The sequence below is a fragment of the Sus scrofa genome, chromosome 7, assembly GCF_000003025.6.
Source record: "Sus scrofa isolate TJ Tabasco breed Duroc chromosome 7, Sscrofa11.1, whole genome shotgun sequence".
NCBI lineage: Eukaryota > Metazoa > Chordata > Mammalia > Artiodactyla > Suidae > Sus > Sus scrofa.
The window spans coordinates 97,567,286-97,586,596 of NC_010449.5; the positions used below are offsets into that span (position 1 = coordinate 97,567,286).

A 19,311-nucleotide genomic window follows, 5' to 3' on the forward strand; every position below is an offset into this window, starting at 1 on the left:
TAGTATGGCTAACTCCTCTGTAACACCTCCCTGTGCACAAAGAGAGCTCGCCTCGGGCTCAGAGTCATTGCAGGCATGGTATCGAGCTGCCATTTCATAACATTATTTGTATGCTTTTTTATAGTTACTTTCCATTTATATCAAGTATAAACTTTCCTTAAAAATGCATTTAGTTAAATCAATGAATTAACTTAAAAATATTAAGTAAGTCACTGTACAGGTACAGAGATCTGGCAAAAATCCGGAAGGTGATGCCTGGCAACTGAAATCTGGGGAACACTGCTCTGGAGTTAAGGACTGGAGGCGCCATAACCTTCCATCTTACGCTTTTGTGATTCTGGGGTTTTGTCTGTTCAACTTGTTTTCCCTAATATAGATTACTAAAAAAAAAAAAAAAAAAAAAAATCCACAAAACTATTTTAGCTGAAAGAGGAGAAAGGGATTATTTCATCGGGGTTAAGATAAGAAAATCAGAAGGGTTTTAGGAGTTAATGGCTTAGGGACAACTGGCAACTGGGAAGTGGGGGGAGGCCAGGGAAGGGAGGAACCACAGACAGAATATTCCAGCACAGTAGAGAATGCTGCTCCCTTTCTCCGGGCTCTCCAATACAAGTCTGGCAAGTCAATTAAAAAGATCATCTTGGGAGTTTCCGTTGTGGCTCAGCAGAAACAAATCTGACTAGTATTCATAGGGATGCGGGTTCTATTCCTGACCTCACTCAGTGGGTCTGGGATCCGGTGTGGCTGTGGCTGTGGCGGAAGGCTGGTAGCTGTAGCTCTGACTTGACCCCTAGCCTAAGAACTTCCATATGCCTTGGGTGTGGCCCTAAAAAGCAAAAAACAAAACAAGACAAAAACAAAAATCATCTTGTGGCGGAGGAGAAAGAGAAAAGGGGGAAGCTGCAAGTTTTTTTTTTTTTAAGTTTATCTTTTCTTTTAAAAATTTCTAAAATTTAAATAGTCAATTAAAGTTAAAAATCCGTAGTTGCAAAACTGACATGATCTAAAAGATTTCTGGATCTCTGACCCCAGGTCCAATAAATTATTTTGACCCTTCATTTCTTACAGACCACCCCCCACATTTTCAGGGTTTTTTTTTTTTTTTTTTTTTTTAAGAAACCATGATCTGAGGTGATTTGTAAGTATCAGCACTTCAGGTGTCCGAAGCTCTGGCTGAGGCAGCGACGGAGGTGGGGGACCCTGGCAGGACCAAGTGGCCCACAGGGGCCATGCGCTGGCTGAGCCCACTGCTGCCAGCACTCCCCACACAGGACCTGAGGCAAACCGGAGCTCGCTCCTCACCCCATCAGCCCTCCGGGTAGCTCCTGGGGACTTGACCTCCCCAAGCTCGCTCCCCATCCAGTGGCCAGCCTTGGCTTCATTCCACTTTGATTCTGGTCAGCTCCCACCTGCCTTCTCCACAGAGCTTCAGAACCAAGGTGTGAAACTACAAGAGACGACAGCGCGGAGATCAGCTGCCCTGGTTGTGACGACAGGATCCCCTGCCCTCTCTGCCACCCCGACTCCCCCTTTTGTGGGGCCTCTGGCCGTGGCCAGGCCCAGCCTTTGGGTTCTCCCTCCTCCTCAGGCCACCCTGTGGGCCCAGGTACCTTCTCAAGGCTGCGCCGATGTCCTACGCTGATGAACGTCATGCCCAGCTGCTGGCCAATGCGGTAGAGCTCGCTCTCCACCTCCTCGGTCAGGGCACTGGTGGCTTCATCAAGCACTGAGGGCAGAACCCAGCAGGAAAAGATGGATCAAGCCCCGCCCCCCAAGCCACACCCACCTGCGGCTGGGACCTGGGCAGGGGTGGGGGGTGCTAAAAGCTGCTCTGGCTTATAGGAGCCCTGCCCTAGGGAGAGCAGGGGCCAAAGGACCGAGGGCTAGGTTCCACCTGGGAAACCTTCTGCCAGTGGCAGGTCAAAATCCCTCAGCTTCGTATGGATAAGCACCAGCCACTGCCTAGGACCCCTCAATCCAGTGAATCCTTGTGCCCCCAAGGATGTCAACCCTGGGCAAAGTCCACACCTGCCATCCCTCTTCCAAGCACTGGGTGGGGTGGGGGAGCTGTCTGTTCACTGATGGCCAAGCCTGGGAACCTTAATGTCTGAAACCCTCCAGTCTGGCTGCACTGGCAGAAACCTTAAGAACGGGTAGTTTAGGAGTTTCTTTCTTTTGTCTTTTTAGGGCTGCATCCATGGCATATGGAGGTTCCCAGGCCAGGGTTCAAATTGGAGCTGTAGCCGCCAGCCTACGATGCCACAGCCCCAGCAACGCAGGATCTGAGCCACGTCTGTGACCTACACCACAGCTCACAGTAACGCTAGATCCTTAACCCACTGAGCAAGGCCAGGGATCAAACCTGCATCCTCCTGGATGTTAGTCAGGTTTGTTAACCCCTGAGCCATGATGGGAACTCCAGGTTTAGGAGTTTCTTGGTGGCCTAGTGATCAAAGGATCCGGTGTTGTCATTGCTATGGCGTGGGTTCGATCCCCTGGGCTGGGAACTTCCACATGCTGTGGGCATGGCCAAAAAAAAAAAAAAAATGGTAGTTTAACATATACCTGAGGATGCTCTGAGGAGGCTGAGCACTACTGCCTCACGGGCAGAGCCCTGCCGTCCTCCCTGCAGGGACAGAGATGCCTGGCCGTGCACAGGGGTGCACTCCTGTTCACACAAACACCTGATTGGGTATATACACACACACACACATGCTGCTACACCTGTGAGCACACGCAGTGCCTGGCTGACACGTGCACGTACGGGGCAAACCTCACCTGCGTACTTGGGCTGCAGGTAGAAGAGCCGGGCAAAGGAGAGCCTCTGCATCTCTCCTGGGGACAGAACATCATACCTGAGCAAAGGGGACAAGAGAGGCCCACTGAGGAAGGAGGACATAGCTTGGCTCTTGCACAGAATGGGCTGAGCAGGAAGAGGTTCTGCTGCAGACAGGCTGCCCCGGGACTGGTGGACAGCCCACCCCGCTTCCATCACAGCCCCACTGCCCACAAAAGGTGAGGCCCAAACTCTGCACCTAAGGACATGAATGAGCCCCCCACAGGCCAACAAACCCCTGGAATCTGAGGTCAAGAGTCATTTCGTCCCCTGCCTGTGCCCCTGGAACTTACTGCCTTTGGGGGGAGCTGGCTCTGGAGCAGCCCAACCTCCTTCTTACCAGTTCCAATCGACCTGCTGGTCCAGACCCTCTGTCCTTGCCACCAAGCTGGACTGTAACACACCCAGAGGGAAGGAAGTCCGTGAAAGGGTCCAACCCAGCTCCCTGCCATTCCGAGGATGTCCCCGTGCCATCCCACACCCGGGGCACATCTACCCCAGTGGCGTACCAAGGAGGAGGCCAGGGAGCCATCTGCCCCAGGCAGAGGGGGCAGCCCAACAACTACACCGCCTAAACTTGCTGGAGCATGGTGACAAGACAAAAGCACTGACATAGTTTTATTATTGTTTTAAAATTCGCTCGAGAGTGGACCCTGCTTGTGGCCCATGCCTGGCCAACAGCTCCCACTGCCACTTCATACACCCGCTCCTCCGCCCCAGTCTCAGATGTCCAGTCCTGGGCCGGAGACGGCAGGGTGGACTCTGCTGGGCCAGCACCTGTGGTCGCTGCTACAATGGGCTTGGACCTCAGGGTCCCTGTCCTTGCTTACCAGGCCTGCCAGCTCCAAGAACCTCATGATCCTCTCGTCATCAGTAGAACCTGCATAACACAGAAGCCTTCTTCAAAAGGTCAGCTCCTCTGGGTGGCCAGGAGATAGGGCACATCTTGGTGGCAGGGGGTGGGGGGTGGGGAAGGAATGACCCAGAATGTTGCCTAAGGTGCTGAAGTGACAGTTATAGCATTTAATAAACAAGGGAAGGAGTTCCATTGTGGTGCAGTGGGTTAAGAACCCAGCTAGTATCCATGAGGATGCAGGTTCGATCCCTGGCTTTGCTCAGTTGGTTAGGGATCCAGCGTTGCCGTGAGCTGTGGTGTAGGTCACAGACTCTGCTCAGATCCACGTTGCTGTGGCTGTGGTGAAGGCCGGCAGCTGCAGCTCTGATTTGACCCCTAGTCCGGGAAACTCTATATGCCACAGAGGCAGCCCTAAAAAGCTAAAAAACAAAACAAAACAAAAAAAAGCAAGGGAAGGGCCAGGTGAAGGAAGTAATCTCTTCCTTTCCTTCAATGGGTGTTCTCCTCTGGGACGGAAAGACAGACCAAGATGAGGTCAGAGTACAGGTCCCCAAATAGTAAACAGTTAAAGGGGGAGGGGACCCAACCTGAAACCTGCAGCCTGGCTGGGGCCTCTTTCAAGAGGCACAAGTCAGGCTACAGCCAGGCAGAGAGAGACGGTGGGATGGAGGACACGCCCCGAGGAGGCCCAGCTCACCTGAGTCCGGGTAGATCTCCTTCAAGGGGTATATCACCTGATAAAACGAAAACCACAAGGGCCTAGGGCAAGGGCCAAGGAGAGCAGGGGCTTCACCCAGCCCACCCTCCCTCCGATGCAGCCCACGAACCCCAGGGGCCAGGCCCCTCTCCACCCAAGGAGGGTAAGAAGCACCCTGGCTGAGGATCCGGTGGGAGAGGCTTGGCCTCCAAAATCCAAGCTGGGGCTCAACGAACACCTGTGACATTTGGCTTCTGGCCTCCACAGGCCAACCTGCCCCCAGGAGTTGCTCTGAGTACATGGCTGATCCATTGATGGGAACCAAATGTCCTTAGAGCCAGGCAGCTCCTGGGCACAGGCCATTTTAACCCTCACCTGCTGTGCCATGACTCTCTAGGACTGAGACCTGCCACACCACCTGGGGTCCTGGTGGGGGGATGGGGTAGGAAGAATGGCCCTGGGCTGACCTGCTCCCGAAGGGTCCCGTCAGTGAAGAATGGCTTTTGTGGCAGGAATAGCACCCCATGGGGTCCAAAGTCTGTTAGCATCTGCACTGAGCCTGCAGAGCCCAGAGAAAACTGTTTTGAGATCTTCCAGAAAGATAACTGCTCCTCACTCTTTTCTCCAAGAAGCTCGATTCTCACACACACACACACACACACACACACACACACACACACACACACACGGCCAAGCCTGGCTCAGAAGCAGGGAAGGCAGGTTCTCACCGAGTGGGCTCGCCCAGAGGCCTCCCAGAATCCGGAGCAAGGAGGTCTTGCCAGTGCCTGTGTTGCCCGTGATGAGCAGGCTCTGCCCCTCGCAGATCTTCAGGCTCAGATCCTTGATTAAGGGTTTGTTAGAGGAGGGGGCGGAGATGCACACCTGCTCGAGGAGAAAAGCTGTACCTGTTGGCTCTACTGCTGGCCATCCCGGGGCCCTAGGGTCAGAGAAGGGAGGAGATGCAGGGAAGGCAAGCGGGGTCAGTATTGCTGGGGAGGTGGGGATGGGGTGGGGAGGGGCTTATTCTCCTGGGGGCCATCAACGCAGGACTTTGTGGCTGTGGGCTGAACTGTGGCTTCAAAATCACATGCTGCAGTAGTTCCCGTTGTGGCACAGCAGCAACGAATCTGACTAGGAACCATGAGGTTGTGGCTTCGATCCCTGGCCTCGCTCAGTGGGTTAAGGATCCGGCCTTTCTATGAGCTGTGGTGTAGGTTGCAGACGCGGCATGGATCCCGCATTGCTATGGCTCTGGCGTAGGCCAGTGGCTACAGCTCAGATTAGACCCTTAGCCTGGGAACCTCCATATGCCGCGAGTGTGGCCCTAACAAAAAGGACAAAAGACCAAAAAAAAAAAAAAAATCTCATGCTGCAGTCCCAACTCCTAGTGCCTCAGAATGTAACCGTGGGAGTTCACATCGTGGCGCAGTGGTTAACGAATCCAACTAGGAACCATGAGGTTGCAGGTTCAATCCCAGGCCGGCAGCAACAGCTCTGATTAGACACCTAGCCTGGGAACCTCCATGTGCCATGGGAGCAGCCCTAGAAAAGACAAAAAAAAAAAAAAAAAAAAGAAAGAAAGAAAAGCCCATGCAAGGAGGCTGTGAGAAGACAATCATCTGCAAGCCAAGGAATGAGGCCTTGGGAGAAACCAGCTCTGCCAACACCTTGATCTTGGACTTCTAGCCTCCAAAACTGTGAGAAAGAAACCTCTGTTCCTTAAGCCACGTGGTTGCTGGTGCTTTGTTATGGTAGCCCTAGCAAACTGAGAGAGGTGGAGCGGGATGCCTGCTCTGTGGCAGGCTGGGCAAAGTCCTATCCACAGCTGACCTTTTTTTTAGGGGGAGGGGTGCCCACAGCTGCAGCCTGCAGAAGTTCCTGGGCCAGGGATTGAGCCCACGTCACAGCAGTGACAATGCCAGAGCCTTAACTCACTGAGCCACCAGAGGACTCCACGAGTCAGGTTTTTGTTATCTTGGGCCCAGGCAGGTGTGCGCTTTGCGTCCCACAGTGTGGGATGGTGTAAAATAACACAGACGCCAGAACAGCAACATTGACTCTGAACACTGACACGGGTCCTGGCCTGAGACAGAGATTTCTTTCATTTGCCCGCGTGATGCTGCTGCCCAGCTGGGAAGGGCTGAGCTCCAGGGTGAACCCACGCAGGGTGGTTCCAGGGCCTGCACCCTCGACCACTCCCCTGCCCACCTGGCCAAGTCCCATGTGCTCTCGTCCTGGATCTCCCCCTCCTGCGACTTCAGGGCCAAGTCCAGCAGGGTCTCCCGAAGCTCTCCGATCCTAGGCAAGAAGTGAAAACCTGAGGAGGGTCTGGGGGCCAGGGGAAAGCGTTACTTAGTCTTTTTTCTCTCTTGTGGTGAGTTTTCCTGCTCTTTTTTTCACTCAGCTACTTTCATGCCTTGCTCAGGACCAAGAGGGGCCAGATGCAGCCTCACCTGTGTGTGTAACGGCCACATCCGAGAGCGGGTGGACAGGTCGATGAGCCGGGTGAAGCAGCTGATGAGGTACATGCATACGAAGGTGTTCTGGACAGGACAGAGGGCGGTGAGCCCTGATGCCAAAGCTTTCTGGGCGCCAGGACAAAGGGCGGGGGGGGATGGCCTGCGGGGTCCCCAGGAGGGATTTTCACCTTGCTGACCAGGGTGCTGAGCTCCGTGGGGCTCAGGTCTCCATAGACACCGCTGAAGATGGGGATGGCGATCACGACGTAACTCAGGATGCTGCCCAGATAGTCAAACGTGTTGACGCCGACTGCGGAAGACAGAGAGGCGCAGGGGTAGGGACCCGGGAGCCAGCCCTGTGCTCCGAGGGGAACGGGAAGTCAAGCGAGTCCCTGGATCCTCACTTGCCTGAGGACACTCAAGGCAAAGGCAAAGCGATGAGCGTGGAGGGGAAGGAGGGCGACGTGGGGAAGGCAGCAGATCATCCCCATCCCGCCCCTGCCTCCCAGGGCCCCCTCCACCTACTGTACAGCCACAGCTCCTTGGACATCAGCTCCCTCTGGGTCCGAAGGAGTCTCTGCAGCCTGCGGTCTGTCCTCACGTGCTCCACGTGCCCAGCTCTGACGAGAAAGGCTGGGATGTCCACGGGGCCTGGGGAGTGTCAGCCCAGCTGTGGGGCCCTCTGTGCCTCCACACACTCTCCTTTAGGGGCCAAGCCCACCCAAGTGGATCTTCCCCTCAGACCCTTTTGAGGCCAGTCATTGCCCCATTCATTCAACATGGTCCTGTCTGCAAAAAGAACGTGAACTCCAGATTGGGCAGACCTGGTTCAAAGCCTGGCTCGGGCTAGTTCCTAGCTGGGTGACACTGATAGGTTCTTTAAGCCTCTGAGTCTCAGTTTGCTCATCTATGAAATGGAGCTTATAATGCCTACATGATGAGCTAGAGAATGTCTGAACTTAAAGAGCTAGGCACATGAGGGGCTCCCAACAAATAACAGCTGCTATTATTAAACAAATATACCCAGTGCGGTCACTAGGGGCAGGCTTGATGCTGTTAGCAGTGAGACAGGTGGATAAAACAGTCCCTGTCCTTGGGGAACTTCCAGTTCACGGGACCAGGCAGATGCAATGCATTCTTCGCTTGAACATGGAAAGTGTTACATAAGTAGCATGTCTTCAGGGCTATGGTAACAAACGGACTTGACCACCAAGGGAATTGGGGAAGGTACCCTGGAGGAGGTGACTTGGAGCTTCAAGGATAGGCAGAAATTCTCTAGGCAGAAACAAACAAATGCTTCCTTTGTTGGGGGACAACAAAGGAAGCATTTCAGATTTTGCATCAAGAAGGACAGAGAGGCTGCAGAAAAACAAACTCAGAGCTCCAAGAACCAACCTGCTTTCCCCAGAGCCCAGAGCTTCATGAGCAGAAGCTGCAGAATCCAAAAACAACTTAGCACCCCCTGCCCCACACAACCAACCATTCTCATAGATTCTTGGTGTTCTTGGTGCCCCCACGTGGTGGCAGCTGCAAACTGCAGCAAAGACGAACAGAAGTGCAAAGTCCCAGGGCTATTAGATCCAGATGATCCAAGGAGTCAATTCCATTTCTTAAACACAAACCTCTAGGCTCGAGCTGTCAGTCCAGAGTCCAGGGAGAGACAGAGCCCAGGGATCTGCCCTGGCCCTGAGGGAGGAATGGGATTTGACAACGCTGCTGTCAGGAGACTGCTTTGCTCCACCTGGACTATTGTCTGTGGGGAGCAGGTCTCCTGATCTGAGACGCTCCCATGCTACAGAGATGAAGGATCGGCCTTGGACATCAGGCACTGGCAGAAAGCCATTTTACAGACAGAAAAGCAGAGGGAGAGGCAATGCCTTAGTCATTAGCAAGATGAAGCATTCACTCCCTTCATTCTTAGGACCAATACAGGTCCCACGCTAAGCCACTAAAAGGAACAACCAGCTTCAGAAGCCAATCCATGGACCTAAGGATGGGGCAGACAAGGACAGTGAGAGATACGGGGAGAGGTCCCCCCTGGCCGCTGGGCTCAGGGATGATAGGAGGGTTGTGCAATTCATCTTTCCTTCCCTGCCGTCTCCACCATCAGCTCTGACAAGGCAGGAGGGGAACGATTTCCACTAGACTCACCTGAAAAAAGCAGCAGGCTCAGCATTCACCCGGATCTGCATGTGCTTGAACCTGGGCAGACCAAAGGCAAAGGTGTGTAGGAATTCTCCTGTGGCACAGCAGATTAAGAATCTGGCATTGTCACTGGAGCAGCTCAGGTGGCTGCTGTGGCGCGGGTTCTATTCCCAGCCCAAGAATTTTCATATGCCTTGGGCGTAGGTGAAAAAAACAAACAAATAAAAAACCCCAAAGGAAATGTGCGCTGATGTGGGCAGGACTGGACTGGCCTCTCTCCTTTCAGAGTCCTGGATCACGACCTCCAGAAAAAGAGGGCCTGGCTCCACCTTGAAACTATGGCTGTCTAGCCCAACCCTCCTCCCCAAGACTGTCAGAGGGTGGGAACTCCAGGCTTGGGTGGGTGGCAGAAGCACGCTGACAGGGTAGCCCCTTGCCTCCTCCAAAGGAGACAGGTGCATGCCTGTCACAGCGCCTCCTCCCAGAGCTGGGTCTGAAGGAGGAGGCCAAGAAGCACAGGAGTCAGGGCTGGATCCACCAGCTGCCCTGAATCCGGGTGGCTGGTGAGAAGGCCAAGGGATGATGATGGCGGCCAACCAGACACCCTTCTCAGTGCTTCTAACCCTCCTTACAATTCACTCTGCTGGCAACAGTACCATCGCCATTTTAGAGATGAGAAAACTCAAGTTTAGAGAGATGAAAGACCTTGTCCAAGACCATACGGCTAGTGACTGGCCTAACTGGGATTAAACTAAGTCAATCCTTCTCCAGATCCCATTCCTTAACCACTGTGCCCAGCCCAGAAACCTCAAGTCCAGGACACACCTGAAATCCCCCTCCAGCTTCTCCTGCTGCACCAGCTTCACCACGATGGGACCCATCAACATTTTGTTCACCATGGTTCCCACGATGAAATACCCGAAGATGCTCACGGGCCCAAGCCAGCCGGTGCTGAAAGGCAGGGAGAGGGAGGGACAAACCCCTGCAGGCCTCAGCTCTGACTCCTGCCCCGCTCTGGGCAGCTACCATCCTATCTCAGAGCCCTGTCTGGTCTCCGCTCCTGCATGGGGGCAGCTGGTACCTGGACTAAGCTGTCAGAGCACTAAGATCCCTGTGACACTGAGACACCCCGGGATCAAAGGGAGGGCGGGGCCCAAGCATGCCAGGTGGGAAGATTTCCCGGGGTGCAGGTGGGAGGGAGGGACGCCTAGCCTTTTGTGGACCCTGATTCTCACCCAAAGTGAGAGTGAGGGACTCTGGGGAACCACCAGGCAGGGGAGGAGGCGGGAGCCCGGCAAGAGGAGAGCGTCACCTCTGGAAGCACTGATAGGTGTAGTAGACGAGGGTGAAGGGGGAGATGATCAGCTTGCTGACCATGCTGCTGAGCTGCCGGCAGAACCGTTCCACGTCCTGGCTGATGCGCTGGTCCCTGGCGCCAAAGACACTGAGTGACTGGACCTAGGAGTTGGGCTCGAGGGTGGCAAGAGCTAAGATAATTCCATGTTACCTCTTTTTCTGACCTTGCTTTTCTGTGCTATTAGCAATGACCCCGTGGGAAGACAGACCCAGACAAGGGCTGGTTTCCTAAAGGCAATGAGACCCTTAGGACCTTCATACAGGGTTCAGGAGAGTGCCTTCCCTTTTTTTAAGGGCTCCACCTGCGGCACATGGAGGTTCCTAGGGGTCGAATTGGAGCTACGGCCACAGCAACACCAGATCGAGCTGAGTCTGCGACCTACACCATAGCTTCCGGCAACGCCGGATCCCTGACCCATTGAGCAAGGCCAGGGATCAAACCCACAACCTCTTGGTTCCTAGTTGGATTCATTTCCACTGCTTACATACATTATTATTTTAATCCCCATAACAACCCTATGTAGTTGACACCATTGTTATTCCTCTTTTCCTGATGGAGAAATGGAGTAATTGAGAATCTTAGGAATTCCCGTCATGGCTCAGTGGAAACTCCTGAAGAGTTCCTTCTTGTGGCGCCTCAGTTTACCCTTCAGAAAAAGTGGCAACTGGAGTTTCTGTCGTGGCCCAGCGGTTAACGAATCTGACTAGGAACCATGAGGTTGCAGGTTCGATCCCGGCCTTGCTCAGTGGGTTAAGGATCTGGCATTGCCGTGAGCTGTGGTGTAGGTCGCAGATGTGGCTTGGATCCCGCATTGCTGTGGCTCTGGCGTAGGCTGGTGGCTACAGCTCCGATTCAATCCCTAGCCTAGGAACCTCCATATGCCGTGGGAGCAGCCCAAGAAATGGCAAAAAGACAAAAACAAAAACAAAAAAAACAACAAAAAAAGAAAAAGTGGCAACTAAAAGGTCCAGCCCCCAAGGCTTTGGCAGCTCTGAGCAGAGGCGAAGAAACACTGGCGAGTAGATGACGTGAGTTTCTGGATGCTCAAGAAAGCTACCCCGTTTATCTCATTCCTCCCAACCTCTCTCTTACGAGCCTGAGCCTGCCCCTTTTCGGCTATGTGGTTGTGGAAGCTTTGCATGGGTTGAGCCGTAAAGAAGAGGCCTAGAAGAGAACGTTAAGAAGCAGCATCATACAAAAAAAAAAAAAAAAAAAAAAAAAAGCAGCAGCATCAGCCTCTGGAGAATCTTTACTGAAAAAGCTCTGCTTGAGCTGAGGAAAGGTGACCTCAGGCAACGAAGTGCTTGGGAAAGTGGCGAGTGGGGAGGGAATGAGCAGGAAGAGAGACCCCATGTATCCCATTCCGCCAGCAAGGCCACCATGATGCCTAGCCCCACGGGACGTAACCTTGGGCAAGTCACGTGCATTACCCGGGCCTCAGTTTCTCACCGGTAAGATGACAACGGCTGACACTGGAATCCCTGCCACGTGCCATGCTCTGTATACGTGCATTGCAGGCACACGAACAAGGACTCTATCGTTTCATCCCCATTCCTCCCCTGAGACTGCGAGTATCATTATCCTCGTTTTACAGAAAGGGAACCTGGGGCTTAGGGAATTTAAGGGCTATAAACTGAGAGGCAATAAAATGGGGATTGGAATCCCAGACTGCTTTTTTTTTTTTGCCACGCCTATAGTAGTGGAAGTTCCCAGGTCAGGGACTGAACCTGCCACAGCAGCGACCTGAGCCACTATAGTGACAACGCTGGATCCTTAGCCAACAGTGCTGCAAGAGAACCACAGAAGTAATTTTTTACCGCTGAAAATTGGAGAGCTGGTTTTCTTTTCTAGCAGGGACATTTTCTGCAGCGGGTGCCTTATTTGGAAGCTCAGGATATGAAATGGACACAAAGGGCGTTGCTCGTGGCCATCTTCTTAGCTCCCTGTCCTTGGCCCTGCAGCCTCCGGCGGGGAGGGGGGATCCTCTGCAGCGCACCCGCCCCCCACGGCTCTGGGCAGCAACACCAGCAGAGCCCTAGGGCTGATGTCACGGGGTCCGCCGCGGGGACTCTCTAGGGCTGAGGCAGCCCAGATGGATGAACCACTCAGAGGGCAGCAAGGATGGCTGGGGCGCAGGGCGGGGGTGGGTGCACCTTGGTGGGGGAGAGGGCCACTTACGGGTTGTCGACGTCATCCCGCAGCACGTTGAGGGTGTAGTACACGCGGCCCCGGAAGTAGAGGTGGTGAAGGTGCTCGGTGAGGTCCTTCCTCCAGCTCACGTACAGCAGGCTGCTGATGAACTGGTTGAAACTCTTCAGCTGTGCAGGGGCGGAGGCAAGGGGAAGGCAGAGGTGCAGGCGTCTTCCTGCAAGTCTCAGCTCCAAGCTTAGGAGGGCGGAAAGCTTCTGCGGACCAGTCCAGCCGCCTCGACGGTCCACCTGGCACTTCGGCCTGATAAAGCTGAGTCCTGGGATTCCTCCCTTCCTCGCTTGCGTGCATTCCGCACCACACATTGAAGGGCTTCGCAAAAGCAAGGCCCTCTCGCCCCTCTCTACATGCCGTACTGTCTTACTCTGAGAGTAGAGGTGAGCTTCGGGAGATTGGAGATAATAGCTTCGATTCCTCTTATGTGCTGATTTTTCTGTCCCCTCAAAACTTGGAGCAGGGTTCTGTAGACCTAGGGGCTTTCCTGGCCGAAGACCCAGCAAAAGTGCCAAAGTGTGATGAGAAGTGGCTTCCCCAAGAGCACAGGGAGTGCAGCCTGCCAGAGGGCATTAGGCTGGGGTCCTAGCAGAGCCCTGGCCTCCTCCTTCCCTTTCTGGAGCCCCTGGACGCTGAGGCCTGGGAATTAACAAGGAGCGCTCAGTCTAGGAAGGAAACCACTATCGCCAGGATATGAGGAGAGTGAGGGCAGAGGTAAAGCATTAGCATTTGAAGGGGCAGAGGCTGGTGGAAGAGACTTGAAGGGGAAAAGCTGAGGAGGACTTGAAGGATGTGATGGCAGAGGAATCGTGAAAAGTGAGCAGGCTCAGCAAGTGAATGAGGGTGGGGGAAGGAGGCCCGTCTGCGAGAAAGCAGCGGTTGCAAAGGCTGGGAGATGTGACGAGTGCCAGGCTCGGTCAGACCCGCAGCCTGGCAGAGAGAGGGCAGCAGCAGCTCTGGCTGCTGGTCCCAGTTTTCAAGGGCTCTGAGCTGCCCCGGAAGGGACAAGGATCATTTCCGCTAAATGCTGAAATAAACCCTGGGGCCTCACTCTCGGAGCTTGAAACGCTCGGAGAACTGGTCCCTGTGAGCCAAGACAAGATCAATGCCCTGCCTAGAGATCTGACCCTGGGAAGAGGGAGGGAACACACCCCCACCCCTGGTTCCTGCTGGGGGGGGGCCTCAGTCCCCCCGGGGTGTAAGAGAGGCCTCATACAGAGGCTGGAGAGGAAGACAGACAGGGGGAGCTCTTACCATGGAGTTGAGGATGATAAGCGTGACAGCCAGGAATGTCAGGGTCTTAAACCCACTTAAGTCTTTGCTTCCCAGGACCCCAAAGTACTGACTGGGGATCAGGCCAACCCGGTAGATCACCAGTTGTTCTGGTGGGGGGAGAGGAGTCAGGAATCAGTGATGAGGGGTGAGAAAAGACAGAGGAAGGTTTCCTTGCCTCATCACAGAAGGAAAAGGACCCCACACCAGGGCTGCCCTCCCCCTCACCAACCTGGGCTCATTCACTCACCCAGTAGGGCCACACACACAAGGGTCAGGAACATCAAAGCATTCTGTGAGGACCAAGCTGGAAACAAAACCTTCTGTATCTGCAGGAACCGCTGGAGAAATTGCAGATCTAACCTGGGCCTGAAGAAGAGAAAGAGAAGTAGGGAGAAGCCTAAGAGGATAATGGAGTCTAGAGAGCAAACACCAAATTTTTTTTTTTTTTTGGTCTTTTTAGGGCCACACGTGGCACATGGAGGTTTCCAGGCTAGGGGTTGAAACAGAGCTGTTGCTGCCAGCCTATGCAGGCCACAGCAATGCCAGATCCGAGCTGCGTCTGCAACCTTCACCACAGCTCACAGCAATGCTGGATCCTTAACCCACTGAGCAAGGCCAGGGATGAACCTGCAACCTCATGGTTCCTAGTCAGATTCGTTTTCTCTGTGCCACGAAGGGAACCCCACCAAGCTATTTACTGCCATTGTGGGACAGGGTCCAGGCCATGCAGAAAGAATGGTTTAAAAGTACTGAACATGGTAGGCTGGAAACAGACTAGGGATTAAAAGGAATTTCTCTATGAGTAGATAAATGCTATAAAAGGTTATTTACCAAAAACTTATAGCTAAATAATGAAGAAACTTTAGCCACATCCTCTTTTTGGTCATAAATAAGACAAAGAAACCTACTACATCAAGGATTTTAAGCCTGGCTAAAGCAATAAAATAATTTAAAAAAAAAAAGAAGTAAAAGGAATGAAAGATAAAATTGTCCTTATCTGCAGATGATGTGATTATTTACATAGGAAATACAGCAAAGCAACAGATAAAATGTCAGAAATAAAAAAACATCCATAGGAGTTCCGTCGTGGTGCAGTGGTTAATGAATCCGACTAGGAACCATGAGGTTGCAGGTTCGGTCCCTGCCCTTGCTCAGTGGGTTAAGGATCCGGCGTTGCTGTGAGCTGTGGTGTAGGTTGCAGACACGGCTCAGATCCTACATTGCTGTGGCTCTGGTGTAGGCCGGTGGCTACAGCTCCGATTCGACCCCTAGACTGGGAACCTCCATATGCCGCGGGAGCGGCCCTAGAAAAGGCAAAAAGCAAAAAAAAAAAAAAAAAAAAAAAATCCGTGGAGTTCCCATTATGGTGCAATGGAAACGAATCCAACTAGTATCCATGAGGATGCAGGTTCGATCCCTGGCCTTGCTCGGTGGCTCCAGGCCGGTGATGCTGTGAGTTGTGGGTAGGCCACAGACACAGCTCGGATCCTGCGTTGCTATGGCATAGGCCAGCAGCTATAGCTCGATTCAACTCCTAGTCTGGGAACCTCCATATTCAGTGATTCGGCCCTAAAAAGAAAAAAAAAAAAAAAAAAGAGAGAGAGAGAGTCCAGGAATGTTGCTAGATACAGGGTTAACACTCATGGTATTCTATACCCACAAAAACCAACTAGAAAATATAAAGTAAATAAAATGTCATTTACAGAAAAAGTAAAGTACAGAAAAACCATAACCATCAGAGAATTAACTTTAAAAAAGAATGTATAAGATGTTTTGGAGGAAAAACTAAAAGCTCTATTGTAGGACATGAAAGAAACAGAAAGACTTCATTTCTAACAAAAGTACTTTATAACTTCAATGCAATATCAATCAAAACCAGTTCTTTTTTTTTTTCATATTAAAAAAAAGTTTTTGGGAGTTCCTGTCATGGAGCAGCGGAAATAAATCTGACTAGCATCCATGAGGACGCAGGTTTGATCCCTGGCCTTGCTCAGTGGGTTAAGGATCTGGATTGCCATGAACTGTGGTGTTGATCACAGTAGCTTGTCTTGTCACCCAAACTGGTAAGTGGCAGCCTCTGGGTTTGAACATAGGCAGCCTGGCTCCAAGAATCTGTGCTCTTGGAGTTCCCATTGTGGATCACTGGGTTAAGAACCTGACTAGCGATCCGTGGGCAGTGGTAACGATCACTAGAACATGAGGGTTCGTCCTGCTGTGGGTTAACGATCCGGCGTGACTGTAGGTGCAGACGGCTCGATCCAGCGTGCTGTGGCTTGCGTAGGGGTACAGCTCTGATCCCCTAGCTGGACCTCCATAGCCGGACGCCAAAATACAACAACAACAACAAAAAAAAAAAAAAAAAAAAAAAAAAAAAAAAAAAAAAAAAAAAACCACTAGCATCCATGAGGATGTGGGTTTGATCCCTGGCCTCGCTCAGTGGATTAAAGGATCCTGTTAGCTGTGAGCTGTGGTGTAGGTCGCAGACATGGCTCAGATCTGGCGTTGCTGTGGCTGTGGCATAGGCCGGCAGCTGCAGCTCCAATTTGACCCCTAGCCTGAGACTTTTATACACTGTGGGTACAGCCCTAAAAAGATAAAAAAAAAAAAAAAAAAAAAAAAAAATCTGTGCCCTTAACTACACTACAGTTTCTCTTTTTTTTTTGGTCTTTTGTCTTTGAGGGGCCCCACCCGCGGCATAGGGAGGTTCCCAGGCTAGGGGTCAAATCAGAGGTGCAGCTGCTGGCCTATGCCACAGCCACACCAACGCCAGATCTGAGCCATGTCTGCGACCTACACCACAGCTCATGGCAACCTCAGATCCTTAACCCACCAAACAGCAAGGCCAGGGATTGAACCCACATCCTCACGGACACTAGTTGGGTTCGTTATATCACTGAGCCATGATGGGAACTCCCAGTTTCTCTAATTTTAAATTATTAATTAATCTGAAATGGTGGAGGAAAATTTAGGTCATTACCTCAAACCATTTACAAAAATAAAATTTAAAGACATAAAAAATCTCAATGTGAAAAGTAACACTACTTAGTAGAATGTAGGAAAATACCTTAATGACTATATCATGGTAAGGTACTTTTCAAATAATAGTACCAAACCACAAACTATAAAGTGGTTAAAACTAATGGATTTAACTTAGAATTACGTATTTTTGTTCAACATAGTGCCATAGATTAAATTAAAAGACTTGGAGAAGGCTGGAGTTCCCATTGTAGCTCAGGGGGTTAAGAACCTGACCAGTATCCATGAGGATGTGGGTTCTATCTCTGGCCTTGCTCAGTGGGTTAAGGGATCTGGCCATTGCCATGCGCTGTGGTGTAGGTCCCAGATGCGGCTCGGACCTGGGGTTGCTGTGGCTGTGGCTGGCAGCTACAGCTCTGATTCAACCCCTAGCCTGGGAACTTCCATATGCCACCATGGCCATTAAAAAAAAAGAAAGAAAAAAGAGAAGAGTTGGAGAAGGTATTCGCAGAGTGAAAAACAAAGTAATAAAATCTATAGCATACAATAAATTCCTTCCTCAGGAAGACAGACAATCCATGGAAAAGTGGGGAAAAAGATATAAATAAAGGAAAACCGGAGTTCCCGTCATGGCGCAGTGGTTAACGAATCCGACTAGGAACCATGAGGTTGAGGGTTCGATCCCTGCCCTTGCTCAGTGGGTTAAGGATCCCACGTTGCCGTGAGCTGTGGTGCAGGTTGCAGATGCGGCTCGAATCCCTTTGGCCCTGGTGTAGGCTGGTGGCCACAGCTCCGATCCAACCTCTAGCCTGGGAACCTCCATATGCCGCGGAAGTAGTCCTAGAAAAAGGCAAAAAGCCAAAAAAAAAAAAAAAAAAAAAAAAAAAAAAAAGAAAACCGAAATGCTTGATTCAGGAGAATTAACACAATGGGATACTACCTTAAACGGATCAGGTGGATAAACATTAGAACACCAAACAATACCAAAAGATCGGAGGGGGGCGGTGCTTAAGGGGAAACAGGAACCCTTATGCAATGCTGTTGGGAAGCTGGTGGGAAGCTGGGTGTGACCATTCCAAAGAACAAATTAAGTGTGGCATGCCATCCCACCCCAGGGGTGTATAATACAAAGAAATCATCCATATATCCATAAAGGAGGCAGGGGTGGTTAAAAACTGGAAGCAAACTAAATGTCCATCGCTAGGGGAATGTATAGCAACACTAGGGTCTAATGCACTCGGTTGGCACGGCGCAGCACTCGGAAGTGGAAACTAGATTACTATAGCATGGATGATCTCAAAAACACAACGTTGAGTAAAAGATTTTTTTTTTCTTTTTAAAATCACAGCAAGTTAAGAAGGCGCAAGGCAGCTGTGCCCCTTCCCCACACAGCCCGGAGCAGGGCGCCCCGAGGTCCGGCCTTCCTCCCCAGTCGCCTGCTCACCTGGCGCCAGCTCTGCGCGCAGGACCAGAGACCGCCATGACCTGGGATCCGACCCACGCAGGAGCCGGCCCTCTAGGGTCGGCTCGGGTTGGAGTCGGAACAGCCGGCTGCCGGCCGGGCAGGGGCGGGGCCCCGGGACCCACTACCACAGAGACGGGCAGATAGAGAGGCAGGCGCAGCGCGACGCGGCCGCTCCCGGAAGCGACCGCCTTCTCTTAAAGAACCAGAGTGCTGAGCCTGGGGACCCCGCGCCTGCAGCGCCCCCTCGTCAGTATGGGACGTTTCCCCTTTGGCAAGAGGTAGCCGAGACGGTGACTGAAGTATGTTATGAAATGTATTTTAAACTCTGAATGTAGATGTTCCATAATGCTCCCCCAAAAGCCAGAGTGATCTTTTAACAACATACATCAGGCTTCCAATTTCAGGTAGAATAAAATCCAAACGTTTCCATGGCACTGGTGATCCGGCCTTCTCCCCTTGGCCTTCATTGGAATGACCGCTTTATTCTGGCCGCAGGGTCTTTGCTTGGATCATTCTTCTCCCTAGCCTAGAGCTTTCCATTCATTAGTTCAAAAGTCAGCTGCTCACCCTGCTTAGAATTTGCCCCATCGTTCACTAGTGCATTACAGTTTTCTTCATAAATATTTATCACTGTCTGAAATCAGCTTCTTGCTTATTGTTTGTCTTCCTTTGAAAGAATAAATTTCATTGAGCAGAGACTCCGTCTTGTTCATGGTTGTACTCCCAGTACCTCAAACACTGCTAGTATATAGTGAGAGCTTAATAAAAATTTGTTAACTGTTGATTGAAATGTTTATCAACTGGCTGATAACAAGCAGCATGATCTCACAGAGCTGTTAAGTTTGAATCTAGTTGTATCTTCCCACATTCTTTTAATCCTTATTGTGTCAACTATATTCCAAACACTCAACAAGATATACCTGTCACATGCCTTCATGGTATTAACAGTCTAGCTGGGAAGGCCAATCAGTTGACAATTACAGTTGTCTTTATGAAGTGCTATGGCAAAGATACCATACAATAGAGTTTCTCAGCCTTGGCAC

General features: G+C 51.7%; 1 protein-coding gene across 1 annotated transcript; it reads right to left on the bottom strand.

The window, feature by feature from the left end:
* Positions 908 to 18,408, bottom strand: ABCD4 (ATP binding cassette subfamily D member 4). The gene is given in 20 exon segments (XM_001929196.5): positions 908 to 1,447; positions 1,611 to 1,726; positions 2,779 to 2,855; positions 3,177 to 3,229; positions 3,667 to 3,716; positions 4,390 to 4,426; positions 4,857 to 4,948; positions 5,118 to 5,326; positions 6,598 to 6,687; positions 6,843 to 6,872; positions 6,874 to 6,932; positions 7,037 to 7,158; positions 7,374 to 7,468; positions 9,000 to 9,050; positions 9,819 to 9,944; positions 10,306 to 10,422; positions 12,529 to 12,668; positions 13,807 to 13,934; positions 14,075 to 14,193; positions 18,248 to 18,408. Coding segments are annotated over 20 exon segments (1,818 nt in total). The 5' UTR covers positions 18,286 to 18,408; the 3' UTR covers positions 908 to 1,378.